The sequence below is a fragment of the Phoca vitulina genome, unplaced genomic scaffold, assembly GCF_004348235.1.
Source record: "Phoca vitulina isolate PV1807 unplaced genomic scaffold, GSC_HSeal_1.0 scaffold19, whole genome shotgun sequence".
Classification (NCBI taxonomy): domain Eukaryota; kingdom Metazoa; phylum Chordata; class Mammalia; order Carnivora; family Phocidae; genus Phoca; species Phoca vitulina.
In genome coordinates this window covers 9,780,393-9,803,011 of record NW_022589722.1, presented here as the reverse complement: position 1 = coordinate 9,803,011, position 22,619 = coordinate 9,780,393, and the positions used below count along the sequence as shown (strand labels likewise).

Sequence of the window (22,619 nt, the reverse complement as noted above, 5' to 3'; positions counted from 1 at the left end):
AAAAAAAAAAAAAAAAAAAGAATGTATCCGATGGGGACAGTCACTGAGAAGGGTGAAAATGGAGCTTTTAAAATTCATCTACTGTTTTCACTCTGATAACTTAGCATGTGAGGCACTTTAATGACCAAACTTAGACTAATGAATCCACGGTTTTCCTAGAAAACTGCTGTCGTTTGTCGGTATGTTAACAAATTCTGGAAAATACTGTAATAGAAGAAAAATGGAGATAAAAGGAAAAGAAATTTTTACCTTTTGGCTGATTCATGTTGCAAGCCCCAGAATAAAAAAAGCACACACACAGAAGACACAGAGAAGTACAGATTTTATTAGAGACTTGTTAAGCTTAGAAGGAACAACAATAATACAGGCATATACAAACCTACTGTCCGTTCTTGTAAAAGTCCTTTAAAAATCTGATACGATAAAATACATCAAGTGATCAAAGAAAGCATTGATGAGAAAGGCTATAATCTCAAGTCTTCAGGTAGGGTAGGAAATGTGCAGTTCTACAAAATATAGGTAGGCAGAAAGTAAAAATTAAAATATCTCTGAAAGAATATTCTTAAATGATATTTTAAAAAAATACAGCTTAACACTCCAGTGTTAAATGAAGAGTGAAGACTGACTTTAGAAAATTACTTATATGTAAATAAGCCTGAACTCTGTAAGACAGTTCACACATTCCTGTTTTCAGTGTTCATACAATGTTAAAAGAGAATGCAAATGCCCCCCCCAAATACTGAGAACACTTACTATACATAAACAGAAGATGGGTTCATACATTTCAGGCTATGTCAAGAAATAGTTACCTATGCTCACAGATTAGGGCACAGATACAAGACTGCTAATGTCAGGACATCTTCATGTTTGGGTGAATGCAAAATGTCATAAATTTTGGAAGACACCAATGTAAGGCTCACCTATTTAATTCTAATATAGTTCATTAGAAAAAAACGAATCCGAAGAATTGAGGCATAAATTAAGAGTGAATTTACAAGACTGTAAATGCATTTAAATCATTTGACATTAAAAGGAATCAAAATCCAAAGATCTTTAGATCCAAAGTCTATTGTTTTATCAAAAAAATATACATATACTAACATGTATAGTGTTTTATGTAAAAAGGAAACACTGTGCAAACAGGAAAACACTGAGAGAAGGGTAAACATAATATGATTTAAAAGGCAAAAATAATAGAACCCATGGGATGAAGCATCTGTATGATGAATGAGATAACTAATCCCAGGGTTGAATTCTTCAGAATGAGCCTCAAACTCACAGTCCTATTTTAAAGGATAACTCGCTGATCCAATTTTTCTGATGACAAGGCTTGGAGGAACAGCACAGTTTGAGGCTCTTTTCACAGTTGGGAGTCCTTGATTTGTCTACAATTATTTCAAACATGGTCTAATCCTATTGAAATGTCAGTATTACCAAAAGTATACATTTCCATTGTGTATCATAACCTTTGGATTTGGGGTCTTTTCATGCCTTTTCAGAAATCCTGTCCTCAAATTAAGTAAAACAGCAATGTCACAGTTATGATGTGAGATCACGGGATGAATCAAGTAGGTCAGAATCTTTTAAAAATCCAGAGCAGCAGGGTACAAAAATAAACTTACTAAAAAACCTTATTCTGCAAAATACTTTAGTAATCTGTGAGGTATTAATCCATTTCCACTCTATCATCCTAACTTGTTTCCATCAACCACAGCAGATTCTGAAACATAGTTTACAATGAATCTGACAAGGGACTTGGTGTCTACAAACGATGCTAAGGTTCTTCCCAGACCTGAACCTAAAAAGCAAGCTCAAAGCGGTATGGTAGATTCAAGAAGATTAAAAAAGGCATTGGTCTCCAGAAACAGAAGTTTAAAATTACTTACCATTGGAATTACAGGGCAAAGACCAAATGCCTTTCAGAAATTATGCACAATTAAATGAGACTGCTATCATATTGTTGAGTAGAAAGTGAGAAAAACAAAAACAGAAACCATTAGTTTGGGGGAGAATTTTTTTTGTTTTGTTTTGGTGGCTAAATCGTTTAACCATAAAATAGAGCTAGAGATCTGATAAGTTACAAGAACAATTCTCCCACCAGCAATTAGTAACAGCCATATTACATTTCACATTTCTACTGTGATAAATTACTGTAATGTCAAAGTCTGGTAGACTTTATCTTGCTATCCATTGTTATTCCTCTAATTGTAGAAGGATTAACCAACCAATTTTTGCTAACTGTAGGCACACACACAAAGAAAAGTGAGTTTTGGTGAACGTAGGATGTCTAGTCAGCCTCAGGTTCTCTTCAGTCTTCACACTCTTGATGTTCCAGGAATGATGCGCGAGTTTAGGTTGGTTCTAGGATAGGCCCAGGGGCCTGGTTTGATCTGGGATCCCTGGGACCATACCTAGAACAAACCCAAACAAAACCAAACTCCTTGGGAGTGCTTTCAGCTCAGGTGACTTCTGGGCTTTTCACCCATATGGACCTCCGGGGCTGTACCAGGACCATACAGCAATCTTTAAGGAATGGGAGTGGCATTTCTGGAGTTTTCTGTACGTTGCCAGGTGCTAGTACTGTGCAGAAAATACTTTGACTTAAATATGGAATTAAATTTACTTGGGAGAGGAAAAAAGATATCTAATTTCTTAGGATATCATAAAAAATAAACTTGTAAAAGACATGCTTTAGTTTTAGAAAAGATGCTCAAAGATGAAATAAACTCATTTGTAGGCAGCCAACCTTTAGGAAATGTTATAAAAGTGAAAAATGTAAAGTTCAAAACAGTAGAATTATCCCTTATCTTTAGAAACTTAAGATACAAATATGAGGGGAAATATATATTTCTACAATGACTCATAGAATATACTCACTTTGAAGAATAGTGTGTCAGAAGTATACGCAACTTAAATACTGTCCTATTTTAATAACATTTAGCTGGCCACGTGCCGAATGAAATTCAGTAAATAGGGATGAAACAAATTAACTCAATTGCTGACAGGTTAAAATGTACAGCATTTAAAAAAATACCATATGCATTTTAATGTATCACACATTTTAGGATTTCTATAAAATCAACTTCTTCATGTTATGCTTTTGTATATGTGAATCCTGGAATCAATTCATCCTCTTCTTGATTTATAACAATTACACTGAGTAAAATCACTTTCCTTTCACAACTATACGCAAGGAGAATTTTTCTCCTTGTACCACCAACCAGGGTTTGGCATCATGGCTATTCTGTAATGGCAGTCTCAACTCAAGAAACGGGTTTGGGTCATCTATTTTTAAATGAATATTATATCATAATTCCCTTCCAGTAGCATATGAATAACGTTAGGTGATGAGTCATGGCCATAGACTGATTTTGCAATTACCCTGTATATGATGGATGGATGAATCAACGTATGGACTAAAACATAATCAGCCTATTGGTAAAACTAAGTTATTCAAAGCCAGGATATCCCTTTCTAGACAGATTTGAATTTTACTTGCAAACATAATAACATGCAAATTTCATGTTTATTTTTCATTCAAGAGAGAAAAATCATCATGCTTAACATTAAATGATAACTTAAACACGCAAAATATAGAATGACACTAGGAATTTAGTCATTCATATATCTGTCAATATCATTAGATCTAACACTGATAACTTTTGGCAAGCTTTTAACATATATTTCACTGAGTGAAAACAAAGATACTGTCTTAAAATCTTGCACAATCAAAGAACAAATTCTTTGTGGTAAAACTGCCTAAAGTCTAAAAACCTTATTACTTCTCAGCTCTCTGGGATATCAGTAATGATAGCTTTCTTATTTCCCAGGACTCAACCTACTTCATGTTTCAGAAATGAAGATGCATCTCTAAAAACAAAACCAAACTAGCCAAAGAAATTCTCAGCAGCATGTGGTATCCAATTCATTTAGAGAGTACTGCAGGAAATGCTAATTTGAGTGGGTTGGTTTTAATCAGACCCAAAAAATTAAAGGACAGAATATAGAGAAGGTGAAGTATGGAAACAAAATGGTTCCCCTTGTATAATAACAGCTCGTCTATTTGGAGAGCAGGTATCGCATTTAGCAACTTCACTTATTTTAAAGATAGCAATGAAATAGGTAGTGAGTAATAGATACAAAATCCATGCGTTTTAAGTATAATCCAGTTTTTTAGTCTTCACTGAGTCAATTTACTCTAGCTGTCTTAGTTACCTGGTTTCCAAAACCAAAGCAGACTAGAAGGAGCATTACGAAGGTGGAGAAAGGCCACTGCTAGGGGCACACGTAAGCAAGCAGTAACTGCAGGAATTGGAGGAATCAGAACTACTAACAGGAAACAAAGACAAGAAAATGAAAAAAGCACAGCAGAATGGAGCCATTTAGTAAAAGGGCACATAGCTCTCAGTGCCTAATTAGACTATCAGTATAATAACTGTTGTTAATAATGAGCATTCTGACATCAAAAAGATTAAAATGATTTTCATATACTGTTTAATAAGACAGCAATGCATACTGTTTTAAAGGATTACCTTCAGAAATTATTCCAAAAATTTGTAATGCTTAAAGGGGTCTAAGCTCTATAGAAAACTCAGATAGATATCTAGAATGAGTCATTCTCCAAATATTCAGTTAGCCAGTTCTTCCTAAATTAGCCATGCATGTTTAGTCTCAAACCTATAGTTCTAGAATATAAATCTTGGTGAACAGAATTGGAGTCACATTTACAATGCTCTAAGTTTTCAGTCTGTGTCCTATACTAGGAACAATCAACGAGAACAAAACATTTAACATTTTCCTAAAATATACACAATGATTTGTACAAAGATGGTAGTTGGATTTTCTTTTATAGCTGAATTCATTTATGGAGAGTCCTAGAAACATCAATATATAAAAACTGAATTAATATTTTAAATATATGGCAATCACATATTCAACCAAGTATTTTTAGCAAGTTCTTAGTAAAGAATGAAGAGGCAAACAAAAGTATGTATGCTAAGCAGCCAAACGGGTACCACAAAGTCCATGCACTTAACTGACCGAAAAAGCCCCTTAGCCTTCTTTCAGTCTACTTACTCTTATTTTAGACACAATTCTAGCGAGCTTGGCAATCTGGTTTCTCAGGCCACAGCAGATTAGAAGCAGCAAATTAGGGGCCTAGTGCAAGAGGCAGGCACCCAAGACAGCAGCAAAAAGTGACAGCTGATTTTAAAGGAAGATAGAGAAACTGTGAAAACGAGACATAGCTCACAAAGCACAGCATCGTAGGGTCATAGAGTAAAAGGACACATAACCTCATCTATCTTAGGAGTCCCTGAGGGTGCATTTCTGTTTATCACCCCGTGATAGGAACTGATATTCTTAAAGATGACAAAGAAAAAGTTAAATTAGATCCTAAATATTCTAGAAAAAAGTGCAGAAGGTACATTCTAGAAATTTTCCTATTCAACTACTAAAAAAATGTTATGAATAAATGGATTTGCCTCAGTTACATGAAAAATTAACTCATGCAAGTTAGTTACCTGTCAATGGTGACAAGTAAATTGTTACTGTACTTAGGGCATTTTTTCCATATTTTGTCTTCCAATAGATTTGTTGCTTCATTTTCTAATATAAGTGTGAATTACACAGACATGTTCGTATCCACGGAAGTGGAAGAATAAATCAATCTTTGTCTGGTTTTCATTCTTGGCATCTACAGTCTTATGGCATTTAGTTCTTGTTTCCTTGTTTTATTTTGATATGGAAACAATGTATTATGATTAAACTAAATCAGTTGAACTTTTCTTCCGACATGATTTCTAATAATTTATCAAAATATTTCACATTTTATATTACTTATGGTGTATAAATAAAAGTTGGTCACAGAGTGAAAGGACCCTTAGGGTTCTTTCTGATTAACATCCCATTGACTTAAAATTTTGTGAAATGTATCAGAATTTAATTCTTTTTATGCTTTAACATCAAAAGCTTCTCCACCTTTATTATGTAAATCAGAATAGTACTACTTATTTTTCAGAGAATTTTAAAAAATTTTTTGACCTATTTTACTAACATACGTATAACCAGATCTTTTTTTTCAGCCTCAAAAGTTTCACTTTTTTTTTTTAACTACTTCTGAGAAGTCAGAGTTCACCAACATCACTTAGCAATCCAGAAAATTTGGTTTTTGCTGGAAAAACTCCCCATGACATTATTAGGTCAGCTGCACCCATAGCTTTTAAATGATGGATCTGAGATTTAAACTCAAGGTTATCCTTTTGTGTTAAAGCTTTAAACCCATATTCTTAAATTTCCTTAGAAATTTGCTTTAAATGTGTTTCTCCTGACTTGTCTCCAAGAACTTGAGAAATCAAACCTGAGTCAATACATCAGTTCTTAATTACATATATTCAAACGTACAATTTTAATGAAGTACAATTTTAAAGAAGGCTTAACTTAGGAAGTCAGAAAATACAGACAACTTAGAATATAAGCAGAGGATCACAAATCAAACACCAGCAAGTCTGGCCCAATGTATGCCAGATATGCAGGGTTTTAATGAAAGCTGAAAAAAATAAGAATTTTAGGTATGATTAACCATTACCAGATCATTTACTGCCATGACTTTCCTTACTGTAGGCAAAGGGTAAAATTCTTGTCTTCAGGAGTACCCCAAATAGCTTCTTTCATGCATTTTTACATTAAGTACTAGGTTTGTCCTGGTAAAATAAACTATGGAAATGTTCATGTTAAAAGCTGTTAGGATATTACTCCTAACAAGAAGTATCTGGTCAAAATATCATTGTAAAATTTGGAAAGCACAATTACAAGCGTTGCATCACAAAATATTTTTCCCAGAGGGCTTCTTTTGGAAGGAGGATGGCAACTATTAAAACTAGTCAAAAGCCTGACAATAAAAAGTGAAATATTCTTAGAAAAGCAACAAGAGTACCTAATTATAATTACATTGACTTGTTTTTATTTCCTAAGGTATTCATGGCAAGAAAAAGTCCTAGACAGAGGTTCTTAGATTTTACTGGGCATAAACATCACCTAGGTCTCATTCCAAAATGACCAACTAAGAATGGATTGGGAGTATGGCCCCTAATCTGAAATGTAAAAATAAGACCTCTAATTTATTCTAAGTTGATGCCCCATAAAAAAAACTGAGAAACACTGACTTTTAGACTATTATAAGAGAAAATTAGGAATATTCACAGGGAAGATAATATTTTATCTTAGAAGCATTTTAAAAGATGAAAGAAATTTTGAAAACTACACAAAAAAAAAGAAGCTTCAGTTAAAGTCCCAAGATCCTTATATCATGGTTTCAACAAGTAGAATTTTCATGGAATTAAGTTAACAACTAGTGAATAAAACAGATCAGACTGGAAGATTAGGAATTCCTGATTAAAATCAGTCTTTTAAAATTAAAAAGTATCACCTCAGAGAGCACTGAATAAAACTGATAAGATATTAAGATTTTTTCCTAAACCGCTATAATAAAAATAATACAATAAAAGAATTAAAAGTTATTAAACTCTAATTCTTCCTGTGTAAGGTTACAGATTAAGAGAAAGATTACCAAGGTTTTCCATAACTGCTTCTTCTAAATCCAAGGAGAAAAGGAGTTGTCAAACTAAGTAATTTAAAAAGAAAGTATTATTATTTATGAATACAATCGTCAGTCTCAAAACAAGAATTTGTTTTTTTCTTGAAATTTAGCTAACTATTGCTAAGTGGTAAATTAGGCCCACCCTAAGATAATCCTAAGAGCTTAATTATGGATAAGTCCCAGAATTTTTGGTCAATAGGCAGAATCACAGAGGGTCTCTACTATTCATATAAAGCAGAACCAAGTTTTTCCTCAGGTTAAAAAATACATTTCCTAAGATTACTGGAAAAAAAAAAAAAAATCCCCTTGGATACATAAAACTACTAACTCAAAGTGCTCTAAGTTTACAGGAATCTGAATGTTTCTCTAAAGACAATCTATATCCATCGTGTAATCTCCTCTCTAGGACAGCAGCAGAAATTACTATTCCTGTACTTTCCCCAAGTAATGTCTATAAACTATGTCAGTGCGGAAGAGCTATAGGTTTCAAGACGTACTATACTCCTGAAAATGTCACATTTTGAAAATGCAGTCATTTAACACTGGACAATTTGGAAAGCAACCTCTTTTAAGAGGTAGTTTGTAAATGAAGTACTAAGGAGACAAGGATGCTTTCCAGGAAGCAGACAGGATGTTTCCAGAATCTCATTAAGGTGGAGAGGGTATAGCCTCAGGTTAGAAATTGGCAGCTAAGGTGACCGGCTTGTGTTAATGGCACCCAATTATCTGTAGGCAAACCTAAACAAAGAACTTTCTGCAAAGTTGGGAATGGGGCCTTGGACTATAGGGATCCCACTTTGACATCATTCCCTATTAGTTATAACAAGAACATAAGATAAACACAAAAAATAATTGAAAGGCTAATTTTTAAAACAGTACAATGTTTTTCTCTTAAAGATTATTAGGACATCTTAAAATTAACTACCGAATACAGGTATGAACAAGGAAACGTTAAGAAACATGTCACAATCCCAGTATTTTTGACACTACTTTTTAGTTCCAAACCCCAGTACACATTAATTGTATGAATTCAATTTTTTTTTAAATTCAGAACCTGTATCTTTAAGGCTGGTAGAAACAAAAATAAAATACAAACAAGTTGTTATTAACATAATAGTTGCAGTTATTAACTGCAAGAATATAGTAAAAAGGAGTCATACTAAATGTTCTTGCAATAGAATTATCCCAGTCATTTTAGCAAATTCTGGCAAGAAATGATAAATTTGTTTCTTATTAGAAGTACCTAAAGAATTCCCAAGATTGATCAGTTGTACTGCAATTAAAACAGCAAGTTTATTCAAAAGAGCCCTTACCTTCTTATTTTCCTAAAAGATTTGCCATTTACAGGTTAGCTACTATTTTCAGAGCAGTTGTTCAAACCAGGGTTCTTGCTGTAAATTCACATCTTAGCTTTATATATAGTAAACACTCATTTTCCCTTTCCAGTGGATTATGTAGTGTTGAAGCTAAAACACCTGCATAAAAGCAACAATTTAAAATCCTTCGTGTAAATCTTGGTTCTTAGTTCTCTTCTACCTCATTTTTATTTTCTGGTATGATTTGTTCTTCCTCCTCATCACCAAAAGTCTGTTCCTGCGTGGTGGTAAAGGAGAGGGATCTAGCAGCCACTTCTGCCGCAAGACCGGCAGGGAAGGTAAAATCCGGGGACCGCGGGAGCCGTGCCAGTCTCTGCGTAACGGAAGGCTGAAGGAAGTCCCTGGCAGTTGGACGGGCAGTGGACCGGCTACCTACATCTGCCTGCTGACATTCCTCTTCACTCGCACACTGGGAACACACTCTTTCTTCAGCTCCTTGGAGGAAGACGTCATTTGCAGAATTGTCTTTATTTGTACTATCTAGAGGGTTTTCAGATAAATACTCAGTCCTACTACTTATTTCATTGTCAGCTGTGGAGGGTTTACTATTTTCCTCTTCAGTATCATTTTTACCAACTGTCCCCATATCTGAATCCACTGATGGTTCTGAATTACTTATGGGTTCCACTGGGTCTACAGGAGACAAGGATTTCAACACAGCTTCAAAGGAAAAAAAAAAAAAGAAAGAAAGAAAGAAAGAAAGAAAAAAAGAAAGAAAAATAATAACTAAGGACCCAGCATTGATTTAAACTTTAATTTAAACTTCCAGTAATTTTTTCTTATAAAGAATAAATAAAAGCTAAATAAAACTTTCTAGTAAAATCTATGTAAATTTATAAATCCAGAGAACTTTATAAGAGATAGAATGCCTAAGAAATGAAATGGGATGGGGTTTTGATGAACACCTCACACATTCTCTTATTCAAAATATTAAAGCAGTGGTTCTCAAAGTGTGGTCCCCAAACCAATAGCATCAGTTGTAACCACCAGCTTATTTGATAGAAGTGCAAATTTTTTGGGCCCCACCCAGACCTACTGAAGCGGACACTGTGAGTGGGGACCAGCTGTGTTGACAAGCCCTACACTTGACTCCGATGCACACTAAAGTTTGAGAACCATCTTATGAAAGAATAAGCAGCATGATTTTTACTGATAATGTGTCAGTTAAAAGGTCTAAAGTCATCCAGATAATAATCATCTCTTCAGCACATATATATTTACAAGTTAAAACAGCATGGAAAAAAAAAATGCACACAATTCAACTTACTTGCCAACCACCTAACAAGACCCTGATGAAAGTAAAGCCATAACTTCGACACATTTTGTAATGTCACAGAAAAATAGAAAACAAAATAAAATCTGTATTCAAAATCAACTATTGTACAAAGCATAATACATAAATATTATATCCATACGGCAGAAGTTGTCCTTTCAAGGAAAATGAAGTTTTATTTAGCCCCTCTTGATGTTAGTAGGCAGTGGGTTGCTTGCTAGGCAGTCTCTCCTCCCAGTATGAGGGGTTAGTACAATACAATATATTAGGAAGCATGACGGAAGAAAAGTGCTTCTTGAAGATCTGGCGTTTATTTAAAAAATAATTTGTAAAAGGAGTCCATTGCCAAGAAACAGATCCCTAAGCTGCAGTAACTCCACTAGGGAAGCAGCAACAACAGAAAAAATGGCCACAGCAGGTTCCAGTGTAGAATATCCCTCTCTAATTCCATTCGGACTTTACCCCTGTAGGCAGAGATGAAAACAACTCTGGAAGATGTACTGAAATTTTTCATGGAAAAAGCATTTTATGGTATCAGCAGCTTTTACTTATTTTTACAAACAAAATCACCATTACTGCCCTTTCAAATGTAAACTACCAGAAGCACATACCTGAAAAAAGACACACATTTCTTTCATTGTTATATCCTTGCCCGTATTGTCAAGAGGATAATTTTAAAGCTATATGGAAAAAATACTCAACAATAAAGATACAGGTTTATATACAATGCTATTTTCAGTCTTCCCATACATTTTTAGTCGATAAATCTAGTTCTTAAAGAATGTAACATATATTAGACGTTGATTGATATCCCTGATTATTGCTAATTAAATAGGGCAATATAATCCGTACAAGTGGAGGGTCAAGTGTTAACCCTGCTGGAATGTAAGCCTCCAGGAGTACAGGGACTTTGTCTCTTGATCTATGTACTAGGGATACAGCAGTAAACAGCGCCTCAGGAACTACTTGTTGAATGAATAATTTGCTGAAGGAACACTGTGGGGGATAATAAAGCCCCTACTGATAGAGACTGTGATTTCATTAGAAAGACAAAAACATTGGATGCATAGAAAACAAGAGTGCCTAAAACACAATACTCTCAATCTCTGATTCATGTACGCCCAACATATGAACAAACAGGTTGCAGGAACTCTATCTTTACTGCTGCTTCTTGGAAGTTCTTAATCCACTACATATGTTGCTGCTCAAGACTTCCTTCCAATTCCCTCCAGTGCCCCTCCGGTGTGAGGCTCTACAGTGGTGGGAGAAGCAGCAGGGAGAAGAGGATTCATGGATGAGCAACTGGTAGAAAGGACAGCTTGGTGGAGAAGACAGAATTCTTGGTATAAAGAGATCAGCATGCATGTTTTTCTTTTTTTTTTTAAAGTAAACTCCACCCCCAATGTGGGGCTTGAACTCATGACCCCAAGAACAAGAGTCGCATGTTCTACCGACTGAGCCAGCCAAGCGCCCCAGCATGAATGTTTTTCATGAATAAAATCAATTAAGTTTGTGGAACCATCGTCTAATTAGATGAATATAACCAGAGGAGGATATCTGTATTAGAAAGAGTAGGAAATATAATTGGAAATGACGGACTCATATGACAGAGAGGCATGAAACCAGGAAGAAAGAGAGTTTAGATTTAGTACAGTAGGAAAGGGAGAACCACTCTAGGTTTTAAAGCTAGACAGCCATTATCAATGTACTCTACTGTTTGAGAAAAATCTGGAGGGAGCCTGCAAGGATAGAAGCTAGCTTAGAAGCTATCTTCGAAGGATAGCTTAGAAGAAAAAGGTATTGAAAACAGAAGTCAGCTGGGGCGCCAGGCTAGCTCAGTCAGTAGAGCATACGACTCTTGATCTTGAGGTCATGAGTTTGAGCCCCACATTGGGGGTAGAGTTTACATAATAAAAAAAAAAAAAGGAAGTCAGTTAAGAAACTATTACAATATATGAGCACAGTCTAATAAGGACCTGGGCTATAAAGGGGACCAATGGGAAGAGGAAGGATAAAATCAAGAAATGTGTAGCTGGACAAGGGAGAATGGTAGAGCTCCTAAGAGAAGAAAAGAGAAACCTGAGGAACTTTCCAGAAGTATAGGTAATCTATAAACTTCTAGTGAGAAAGAGAACGGGAAAAGAAGGCAGTTGATTTTGAGGCTCCACATAAGTACTCCATAAAAGGGGAATCCCACTCTCCCTACTTAGAAATCTACAGAAGTTAATTCTCAACTAGGAATTAATTTGATAGTGTCAAATATTAAGCTTCCCCTCATTCCTTCCCTCACCTCCCATGAAATCCAACTCAAAAAAAGAAGAGTGTAAAACTTAAAGGAGTTTAATGCTAATCGTCAGTATTGTCAATATCCAAACATGGAGACAGTGTGCACAAAAGCACCTCCTCCTCTTTTCCCATCTACTAAAGTGCTCAAATCAATTAAGTAACTTTAATGATGTAGCTAACTGGCCTAGGTCTTAATTCATTTGTTTCAGTGATGAACATAGAGTTATTAATTTGGTGCTTCACTGAGGTATTTATAGTATCAACATAAAAGAGAACAGAGTTTAGAATCTCAAATTCACTAAATTTGAAAACACTAATTTATTCAACTTACTGCCAATTCCAAATAAAGTTTAGTAAAACAGCAAATATGTGATGAAAAAGTATGATTTCATATTCCCAATTTGATTATATACCTACTCTTTTATTGATCATATTGATCTGTGTTTGGAAGAAAAAGTACTATACTTGCTGACAGATCCCTAAAATATTCTATAAGAATTTTACAGCTAAAATAAGATTCACAGTTCAAGAAAAAAGCATCCCCTACATTAAAATAACTTTTTTGTTCTGAAGTCCGTGCTTACCGTGATCACTGAATAGAAGTTGCTTCCACTTGTGTCTTTCTGCCTCTGATGCTTTAAATCCCAGCACAGATTTTAATTCTTGGAGTACCCTCTTGGATTCTTCATGCTCACGCTTCTGTCTCTCTCTGTCTTCTTGAGACAAGTAATAAAAATCATCCTTTCTGAAATCACTGTCCATATCTATATCATCTACATAAGCTTCTAATTCCTGAAAATGAATATAAGAAAAAGCACTTCAAGCAGACAATTTTCTAGTAGCATTCATGAACTTATACCTACCCATCTCCAAGATTAAAAAATGAAGACACTTGGCACAGGTCACTAAAGCAAAGGTGGGCAAACAGAGCAAACATATTATTATAGATAAATTGAAGTCTTAAAAAAACTTAACAGTTGATACTAAAAGGGACTGTGGATAAGAAAGTTTAATAACTTCAATCATTATTTTTCTGCTCTGATACCATTCTATAGATCTAGACAAGATTAGTTATTAGCTCTGCAAAACCAATCAAAATTAGAAGGGCTGGTGGTTTGGGGAGGTGGTCAGGTATGTTAAGTCTTCTTGTGGTAGATATTTGTGGTTCTTTCTGACTTCCCAGGAACAGACTAGGATCCTTGCTTATCCAGCCTCCTTGCAGTTATGGGTCAGGCAAATGACTTGGGATCCTCTAATCAGATGTACATGGATCACATCTGACCCAGAAGTTTATTACAAGGGAAGCAGGCATCTTAAGGAATCCATTCTGGTAAGAATGGTGGCAGATCATGTTTCTAGAGGTAGAGGTTCTAAAGGGAGTTTTTATTATTCAGCAATGATAGAGCAATATCTGCAACCAGTGACTGGGCAGTGATGTTGCTGGAAAGGCAACAGTTCCTTTGGGTGATTTTGGCCATTTACACCAGCCTGGTTCAAACCTATGTGGTCCTCAGAAATATTCTTTCAGTCATGTACTGTTTTTTCAAACAAAATTTTTGTTTGTTGGGGCTCCTGGTGGCTCAGTCAGTTAAGCGTCCGACTCTTGGTTTCAGCGCAGGTCATGGTCTCGGGGTGGTTAGATGGAGCTCTACGTCAAGCTCTGTACTCAGTGGGGAGTGTGCTTGGGATTCTCTCTGTCCCTCTGTCCCTCCCCCTACTTGCGTGCTCTCTCTCTCTCTCTTTCTCTAATAAAATAAAATCTTAAAAAAGAAATCTGTTTGTTAAAGGAAACGGAATTGGTCTCCTTTTGCAATTAAGAACTGAGTAGACAATATGACCAAAGGAAAAGAAGTTTTCCTAAGGATAAGCGGAAGAAATCTTTGTCAGTGTCTAATGAAATCATGAGAAATTGTTTCTTTAGAGTGAGGTACAGTGTACATGCTGCCAAACGCACAAATCTCAACATGTGCAGGACTTTCACACATGTATACAGACTGGTAACCATTCGTCCCATTTCCAGGATCCCAGAAGGTACCTTTGCCAATGCACGGATTTTTAATGTGTTTAATCACTTTTAAGTGTCTAAGAAATAGACAGTAAGATATAAATAACATGTAAATTTGCTGGTAGATTCAGTGCATTGAATTCAAGGCATTAAGAACAAATGATGTGATGTCAGTTCAGTACATTGTGTTGTAATTTTGAAGCTCATCACAAACATAAATTTAACAACTTAGTGAATAATTATCCACGCCACTTACAGAGAAAGCAGGCAACCCTTATATGTGAAACTCTTCTTTAGGGGGAAAAAAAGCAATTTTCACCGTTACCTGCTCCTCGGGGATTGGATCTTTGTCTGCAATGTGTAGAGCAGGCTGCGTGAGAGGCGCCACAGTACACCGGGGATTCTCACACACTGTTTCAGGCTTGCCTTAAAAAGCAACAGACCACGTGGAAACGAGTGAACATCTAATTAAAAAACATTCTTAGTGCTAATATTTTGCCAGTTTCATAGTCCAACTTGTTCTGATTATAACTTTTAATTTATAAAAAAAATTAAGGATGTTAAAGTTAACAGTAACAGCAGCAGATTTACCATTTAAGTTAAATTAAACTCTTGGAGGAGTAACTTGTTTTTCTCTCCCTTCTTCATCTCACCATAGTATCTGGCATACAACAGGTTCTCAATTTTTGTTCACGGCACAGGAACATTCTCACGACAGACCACCACTCTTCCCCACAAAAAATAAACTTCAATCTTGCACTTCCCTTATATTATTTCTACTCTCAGAAATTAGAATTGGAAATGAGTTTCACAAGGAATAGTTTGAAGAGATCACCCAGGTGTGAACTTTAATTACTTAATATTGGTGTTTAGTTTCTAATCACCGGGTTACTTAGTCTCATGTCCAGCTCTCTACCTTTCATCATTCTCTCTCTACTTAAAAAGAAGTAGGGTTTAAGCACCTAGATTTTTACCTTTCAAGAGTAATGATAGATAACTGGTTGGGACCAGGGTTGTGGGGAGACTCCTGGCTGTCAAGGGCTGATGTGGACAAAGCAAGCTGGACTGGGATGGGAAAGACTCTCAGTAGGTGTGAGTCAGCAGCAGTGTGGCTTAGGGGACAGCCCATATTGTCAGGCAATTGCTCACACACAGGGATCGAATAAATAAGTAAACATTGAAGATAACGAGAGCCGAGTTTCTCATAATCAGAAACGGGAGGTACAAATAGGGAGAAGGACAGAAAGAACTATGTAGTATTGGGACTGAATTGAAGGTATTGGTGTGAACCCATGGTATATAACATATATGGACAGACGCTGGGAATTGGTAAAAACAGTAACATCCCAGTGGCTATGAGCATACTTAGGATACTTAGCACCCACATGCTGGTTTCTAAATACCATTTTTCCATTGAAAGGATTGAGGGCTTCTTGGACACATGGCTGATGTTAGGGCTCAGGGCAAGGAAAGTATGAAGATGTAAAGAAGTGATCAAAGAAAGAATGATGGTGGCACAAACCACCCTGAATGGGTCACCTCTGGTTAAACTTTGGACAATTTGAGCAACAAAATAATAATATAATATTAACAAATTATGATCCACAGAATAAAACAAGAATCCATATATCCATATTGATATAAATAAGTGGAAAAGGGGGCTATCTGTCTCACAATAGAATGCTGACTAATAAGTGTAAAAGGAAAAATGGAATTAGAAAATTACCATTTGGCAACAATCACAATACCTAATTCAAGCAAGAACTACTAACCGGGTGGATGCTAAAACTAGTGGGTGAAAAAATTTTAAGCTATTTTATTTTACTTACTTAGAAACTTCACTCTTTTTGGTACCTAATTTTATGAGGTTAGACAAATTAGAGTCATATAACCACCACAACCAAGATATAGATACAACCAAGATATAGAACAGCTCCATCACCTCAAAACACTTACTTATGCTGCCTCTTTATAACCTATTCCTCCCTCCATATCCAACTCCTAGAAACCACTGGTATGTCTGCTGTTCCTATTAAATTATACTGTTTTAAGAATGTCATTTCAATGGGATCATAGACTATGTAGTATTTGAGTCTGGCTTCTTTTGATTAACACAATGCATTAGAGATTCTTCCATCTTAATGATGTATCAGTAGTTTCTTTCTTTCTTATTGCTGAGTAGTATTCCATGTGGATGGATATAACAGTTTATCTACTCATCAGCTGAAGGACACTTGGACTGCTTCTAGTTTGTAGTGATTATGAATAAAGCCACTATAAACATTTGTTTACAGGTTTTCAAGTGAACATTACATTTTTATATCTCTTGAGTAAATATCTGAAATGATACTAGTGGGACATATGGAACATATACGCTTAATAGTGGCAAAAAACTTAATATAACCTCAGGGTATTTTTTTTTTAATAAAATGCTTATCGTGAAAGACGAGAAAGGCTAAAGTAGAATAAAGAACATAAAAGCTAAATGCCATGTGTGATCTGGATCTGGGCATATAAAATTACTGTTGGATCAATCAGTGAAATTAGAATGGGATCTGTGGATTAGAGAGCAATATTGTACCAGTGCTCATCCTGATTTTGATGTATATTGTAGGTATGTAGGAGAATGTCCATTTTCAAAAATGCAAACAGAAGATTTTAGGGGAAATAGGGTCTCATGTCTGCATCTTACTCTCAAATGGTTCAGAATAATACTGCCAAAAGAATTTATAGACAGATACACAGAGAGGTAAGGCAAATGTGGTAAAATATCAAGTGAGGAATATGGGTAAAGAAGGGTACTTTGAACTATTCTTATGATATTTCTGTAGTTTTGAAATAACCTAAAAAGAGTTAACACCTACTAAAACACCTGCTTCTTAAAAAAAATCATACAAACATTTTATTCAAAGTTACACAGCCATGGCCACTATGAGCAATTTAGTGAGGAAAGTTTACAAATGACTTATATCTTAATTTGTACCATTATCACTTATAAGCAAAAGCCACATATGCAGAACATCATGGCTTATCACCTGCCCAATGTTTTGGAGACAGTTTTAACAATCATGTGTAAGTGACTAAAATTCAACATCTCAGAATATGCTAAGGGGAGGAATAAATGGGATGCATCTCTAAACACCTAGTCGTCTTCTGAGTGTTTCCATTTAAAGAAAATGTACTCAAGAAACTAATATTACACTGTATGTTAACTAACTGGAATTTAAATAAAAACTTGAAAAGAAAAAAAGCCACCCCCAAAAGCCTTAAAAAAAGAAAAAGCTCTAGACTTAAGTCACATCAAAAAGTTAAACATGCATAAATGTTTGCATATATTAAAAATCCTTGGCAAATTTACCCTTTGAAGAAAAAAATTACTCGCCATTTACATTTCAGATGTAAAGGATCTATTGGTGATGTATCAGTGATTACCATGTTAACATTTCCTTTGAAGAAAGTTAACTTTCACTACATAAAGACTTATTCAGCTTCTTAAACACATTAAAGTATTACAGATCTAGCTGTAAATAAAACAATGACTAACAGGATGATAAAGCATTAATCATCTTTGGCAGCAATACAATTTCTACATAAATCTGATTATCATAAAGGTCCAAGGGATAAACATGGTATTGGATTGTACCACAAATTTAAAAATCAATATGCCAAATATTTACAATGATTTAGTGAAATGTACTAGTAAAAACTAATATAAAATCTGGGTCAAATGAAAGTGGTTTTGTGGAAAATTTCAAGATTGCCCTTTTGCCCAGCAATACAAGGCATTCCGATGTCACCATTACATAATGGCACTTAACACATTTTAGACCCTTAGTAAAAAATACACAATGCTGCCCTATTATAGCGCTGGTATACTATTCATGAACGCCTGATGTAGTCTACCTTACAAGCAAGACTCAATTTCTGGCCTATAGCTATCAAACTCATTATTACACTAACTGGAAAAGAGTTTCTCTGGAAGTTCTAGTAACGGAATAAGACTTTTTAAAATCTACCCCTTCATTAAGTTTTTTAAAAAGGAGGTATAGGATTCAGAGAACTTTCAAATCATATTCATTCATTGTTTACAAAATAAGAGCCCGACTTTATATTGTGTCAATTTGTATGTTTAAGTTCAACTGTTCTTTTAGTAAACTAAGAAGTTTTGTCAAGTCACTTACATCATAGAGATAAGAAATCTACCTAACAAAATCTTACTGGAGGACAGTAAGCATGTCTGATAAATGTGTATGAAGGAAAGCTCTTATTGGTACCTTTTATATCTGTGTTTCTTCGGAGCAGTCGGTCCACTTGAGAAATGGCCTCTTCCCAGCAATTGTTGCTTGCCTGAACATGGGGCTGAATCAACTTCAACTTCTGTTCTAGGATTTGATAAGATTCTGATACTAGTTCTTGTGTTTCTTTAGTACAAACAAGCTTTTCAAGTTCATCTTCAAGAATTATTACCCTAAGTAATAAAGAAAAACAGAAACAGATTTCTAAAATATTAAATAGAAAATTTATAATTCACAAGGCTTATTTAAGAAATAAGCTTATAAAATGAAAAGAGTTCTGGAGATGGAAAGTGGTGATGGTTGCACAACAAAGTATATGTACCTAATGCCCCTGAACTGTATGCCTAAAAATGGCTAAGTGGTAAATTTAATGTTAAGTGCATTTTACCACAATGTTTTCAAAAGCTTATAAAGGATATCACCTATTTATTCAACAATATTTCTTTTACATATATGAGGCATTTATGAACTGAAAGGATAAATTAAGCTCATTTCATACTTAATAGGGAACATAACTGAATCAGGGACATTAGGCATATATATGTAAATATAATATAATACCATAAAAAGTTCTAACATTTTATTTCCATTTTACAGATGAGCAATTGGGTCCAGAGAGTTGAAGAAACGTGCCCAGAGTTAGACAGCTGGTAGGCTCCACGTTCGGGCTGGATAGAAGCACAAAAGTGTAATACCACAGAAAGATAAAGACCGTATTGTAAGAATTCATAAGAGGAGAAAATTGCTACCAGCTATGGGTACAGACAGGGAACAGCTAAGGAAGAGGTACTTTTGAGGAAGCACTGAAGGATGGATAAAATCTGAACACGTACAAAAGATGAGGAAGGTCATTCTAAATGGTACATGGGAAAAGGCATTTATGCAGTGTCTTTGGACTGAAAGGAGTGAGAGATAAAGACAGAAAGGCAGACTACAATCAGGTTATAGCAAATCCTTTCAACAGAATATTTTATACAGACTGTAGTCCATGCTGCTACACTCTGAAACCAGTGAAGATTTTTGGTTAAGTGAGAAAGCAAATATATGCCTCAGAAACATTACTTTGGTAGTCAGCACTCTAGAGGCAGAGAGAAGAGTAGAAGGGTTAATGCTCTAGTGTACACAACTGGGAAGAACAAAGGGGACGAGTGAGGAGGAGGAGTGAAACAAAACGAACGTTTAGATAACACTTAGTGTGAAGCGCTGCTATAGAGCAAATCAGATATGGCTTGTGACTGGTATACTCTGTTTGAAAGATGACATATAGTACCATATATAGAATATTTCATTTTTAAACATCCTTCCCATGCATAATCCACAGTCTCTGCCAAGGTACAAAGCCCCTCTTTTTCATGTCCATCCAGTTTAGCCTCTTTCTTCCCTGCGCCATCTTCCCTAACTCTAATGCATTCTATTAAGTCCTGTATAGTTCTGATTCTATTGCCAAAAATTAATTCTTTAGACTCTGGCTTTGCCCAATACAACCTTTCCACTAAAATGTTTTCTCTGACATATATCCAACCTTTGTTGTCCCCTCAAGTAGAGACTGCCTTATCTTCCGTAGTCCTTGTGGGAGACAGGACTGCGTCCGGTTAGCATTCACTCATCTGCTTTCGTAGAACAGCTGCTGGAGACCACTGGCACATCCCTGCCTCAGTTGCTTCATTTCCCCTCTGCCCTGACCTTTAGAGCTGCCTTTTATACCTCAGACATACGGGTAAAAACGGATTTTCTCAAAATGTCTTTCTCACCTTAATTTCTTACTCTTGTTCATCATATTCTTCCTTACTCCAGTGAACTAACCCTTTGATTTTACTGAGACGTCAAATGCTTTTTTTTTTTTAAAGATTTATTTATTTATTTATTTGACAGAGAGAGACCAGCGAGAGAGGGAACACAAGCAGGGGAGGGAGAGAGGGAGAAGCAGGTTCCCCGCAGAGCAGGGAGCCCGATGCGGGGCTCGATCCCAGGACCCTGGGATCATGACCTGAGCCGAAGGCAGACGCTTAACGACTGAGCCACCCAGGCGCCCCAACGTCAAATGCTTTTGACCTGTTTTTGTTGTTTGTTTGTTTTTATCTTACAAAACTGAGTCCTGACCTCCCCCTTCTACTTCTTGCCTGGTATCCAGGGTCAGGTACGTTAACTACAATCTTATCAACTCATTAAATTCCCATGACCTTCCTGATTACCAACACAATATGAACCCAACCATTCATTTGATCCAGTCCTATACTACAAGTATCTGTTACAGAAAAATGTCACTGGAATGACTGGATGCTACATTTGACCAAGGCAGAGTACCAATAATACCATGCAAAGTAGGGGTGCCTGGGTGGCTCAGTTATTAAGCGTCTGCCTTCGGCTCGGGTCATGATTCCAGGGTCTTGGGATCGAGCCCCGCATCGGGCTCCCTGCTCAGCAGGAAGCCTGCTTCTCCCTCTCCCACTCCCCTTGCTTGTGTTCCTGCTCTCACTGTCTCTCTGTCAAACAAATAAAATCTTTAAAAAATATATACCATGCAAAGTAGAAGATAAACAAATATAAACTATGGACCCTGCACTTTAATATTCAACTTGGGCCAAAAAGTTTGTCCTCTGGCTCAGAAAATGTCCAAATCTACTTTAATTTATTTTTAAAAATTGTAATATATTATTCTTCAACTATATATAACAATACCTCTTATAACTTACTGTTCCAGTGCTGGCAGATATTTTTCTCAGATTGTAGGGTCCAGTTTAAGAGCCCTACTTATAGAGAGTTAAAAAAAGCTCAATCTTTGTAAACATCTCCATTTCAGCTCTCAAACAGAATGAACACCTGCTTTTGTCCTTTCTAGGTTTTCTGTTGAAATCAGACAAAGTGAAAACTATAAATGATTCCCCCAAATTATAGTACCTACAAATCATTCTTTCTCTGCTACATTCATAGTTATAAACCATTCTTCATGCTGCATGTCTCAATTTTGCTTCTTTCTAGCTAGGATATAAGCCAACAACCACAATGGCACAAGAATGAAGCTTGCTAATCATGGGGACATTTTATTTGGCTTCTAAACTTACTCATTCAGTAATGCTTTCAGATGGAGCTGCAAGCTGCGTACTGCTGTGTGAACGTTATTCAGTTCTCTTGACTTCTGTTGAGTTTTGGATAAACGCTGGGGTACTGACTGGTGCTGAGTTTCAAAATACCGATAAAACTCATAGCTGCGCTTAAGCTCTTCCAAGCAGGCAGAATGAGCATGAGGTAGACCTTGAATCACATCAGATAAAATACGATGAGGCAAAAGTGCTGGAGTAAGTAAGGGTCCAGGAGGTGAATTAGCTGTAGAAAGTAATAGGGCTAACCGTCTGAAGAACTCTGAACTCTGTGCCACCCAGAGTTGAAACAAAACCTAAAAAGAAAAAGGGACTACATCAATTAAAAAAAAAAAAAGGTCAAAATTCAAAACAAACTACAAATTTGTTCATCTTAACTTCTGGTTAAATTTCTTACTTTATCCTAAGTAATGAATATAGCTGAGCTTGAACTAATCCTGAAGATTAGCCAAGAATGTTAGATCAAATTATGTAGTCATGGCATGTGAGAACTCCTAATACGAATACAGCATATAATACCAGTATATACTTTAGAACAGTTCTATCCCAGAAAAAAAGTGTTGATAACGAGATACATCTATTAGAAGTGAATATTCCTTGATGAATTACTTAAAAATTTTACACAAAGTAGTAAAGAAGACAGTAGGAATAATGGACCTATAGAAGTCTAAAGAAATGAGTCAGTGATG

At 35.7% G+C, this 22,619-nt stretch overlaps 1 protein-coding gene across 4 annotated transcripts in view; it reads right to left on the bottom strand.

Annotated features, from left to right (window-relative positions):
* Positions 1-39: 39 nt before the first annotated feature.
* The window catches only part of VEZT (vezatin, adherens junctions transmembrane protein), a 73,531-nt gene continuing 50,951 nt past the window's right edge, over positions 40-22,619 (bottom strand). For 2 of the 4 annotated variants that reach the window (XM_032416155.1, XM_032416156.1), the window contains exons 8-12: positions 21,895-22,226; positions 18,812-19,005; positions 14,863-14,963; positions 13,117-13,324; positions 41-9,633 (exon numbers count right to left, since the gene is read on the bottom strand). In XM_032416155.1, the coding sequence (XP_032272046.1) occupies positions 9,119-9,633; positions 13,117-13,324; positions 14,863-14,963; positions 18,812-19,005; positions 21,895-22,226 (1,350 nt within the window). In that variant the 3' untranslated portion in view covers positions 41-9,118. Of the gene's footprint in view, positions 9,634-10,240; positions 10,711-13,116; positions 13,325-14,862; positions 14,964-18,811; positions 19,006-21,894; positions 22,227-22,619 lie in introns of all 4 variants that reach the window. The other 2 variants (XR_004300903.1, XM_032416157.1) reach the window with 2 other exon arrangements.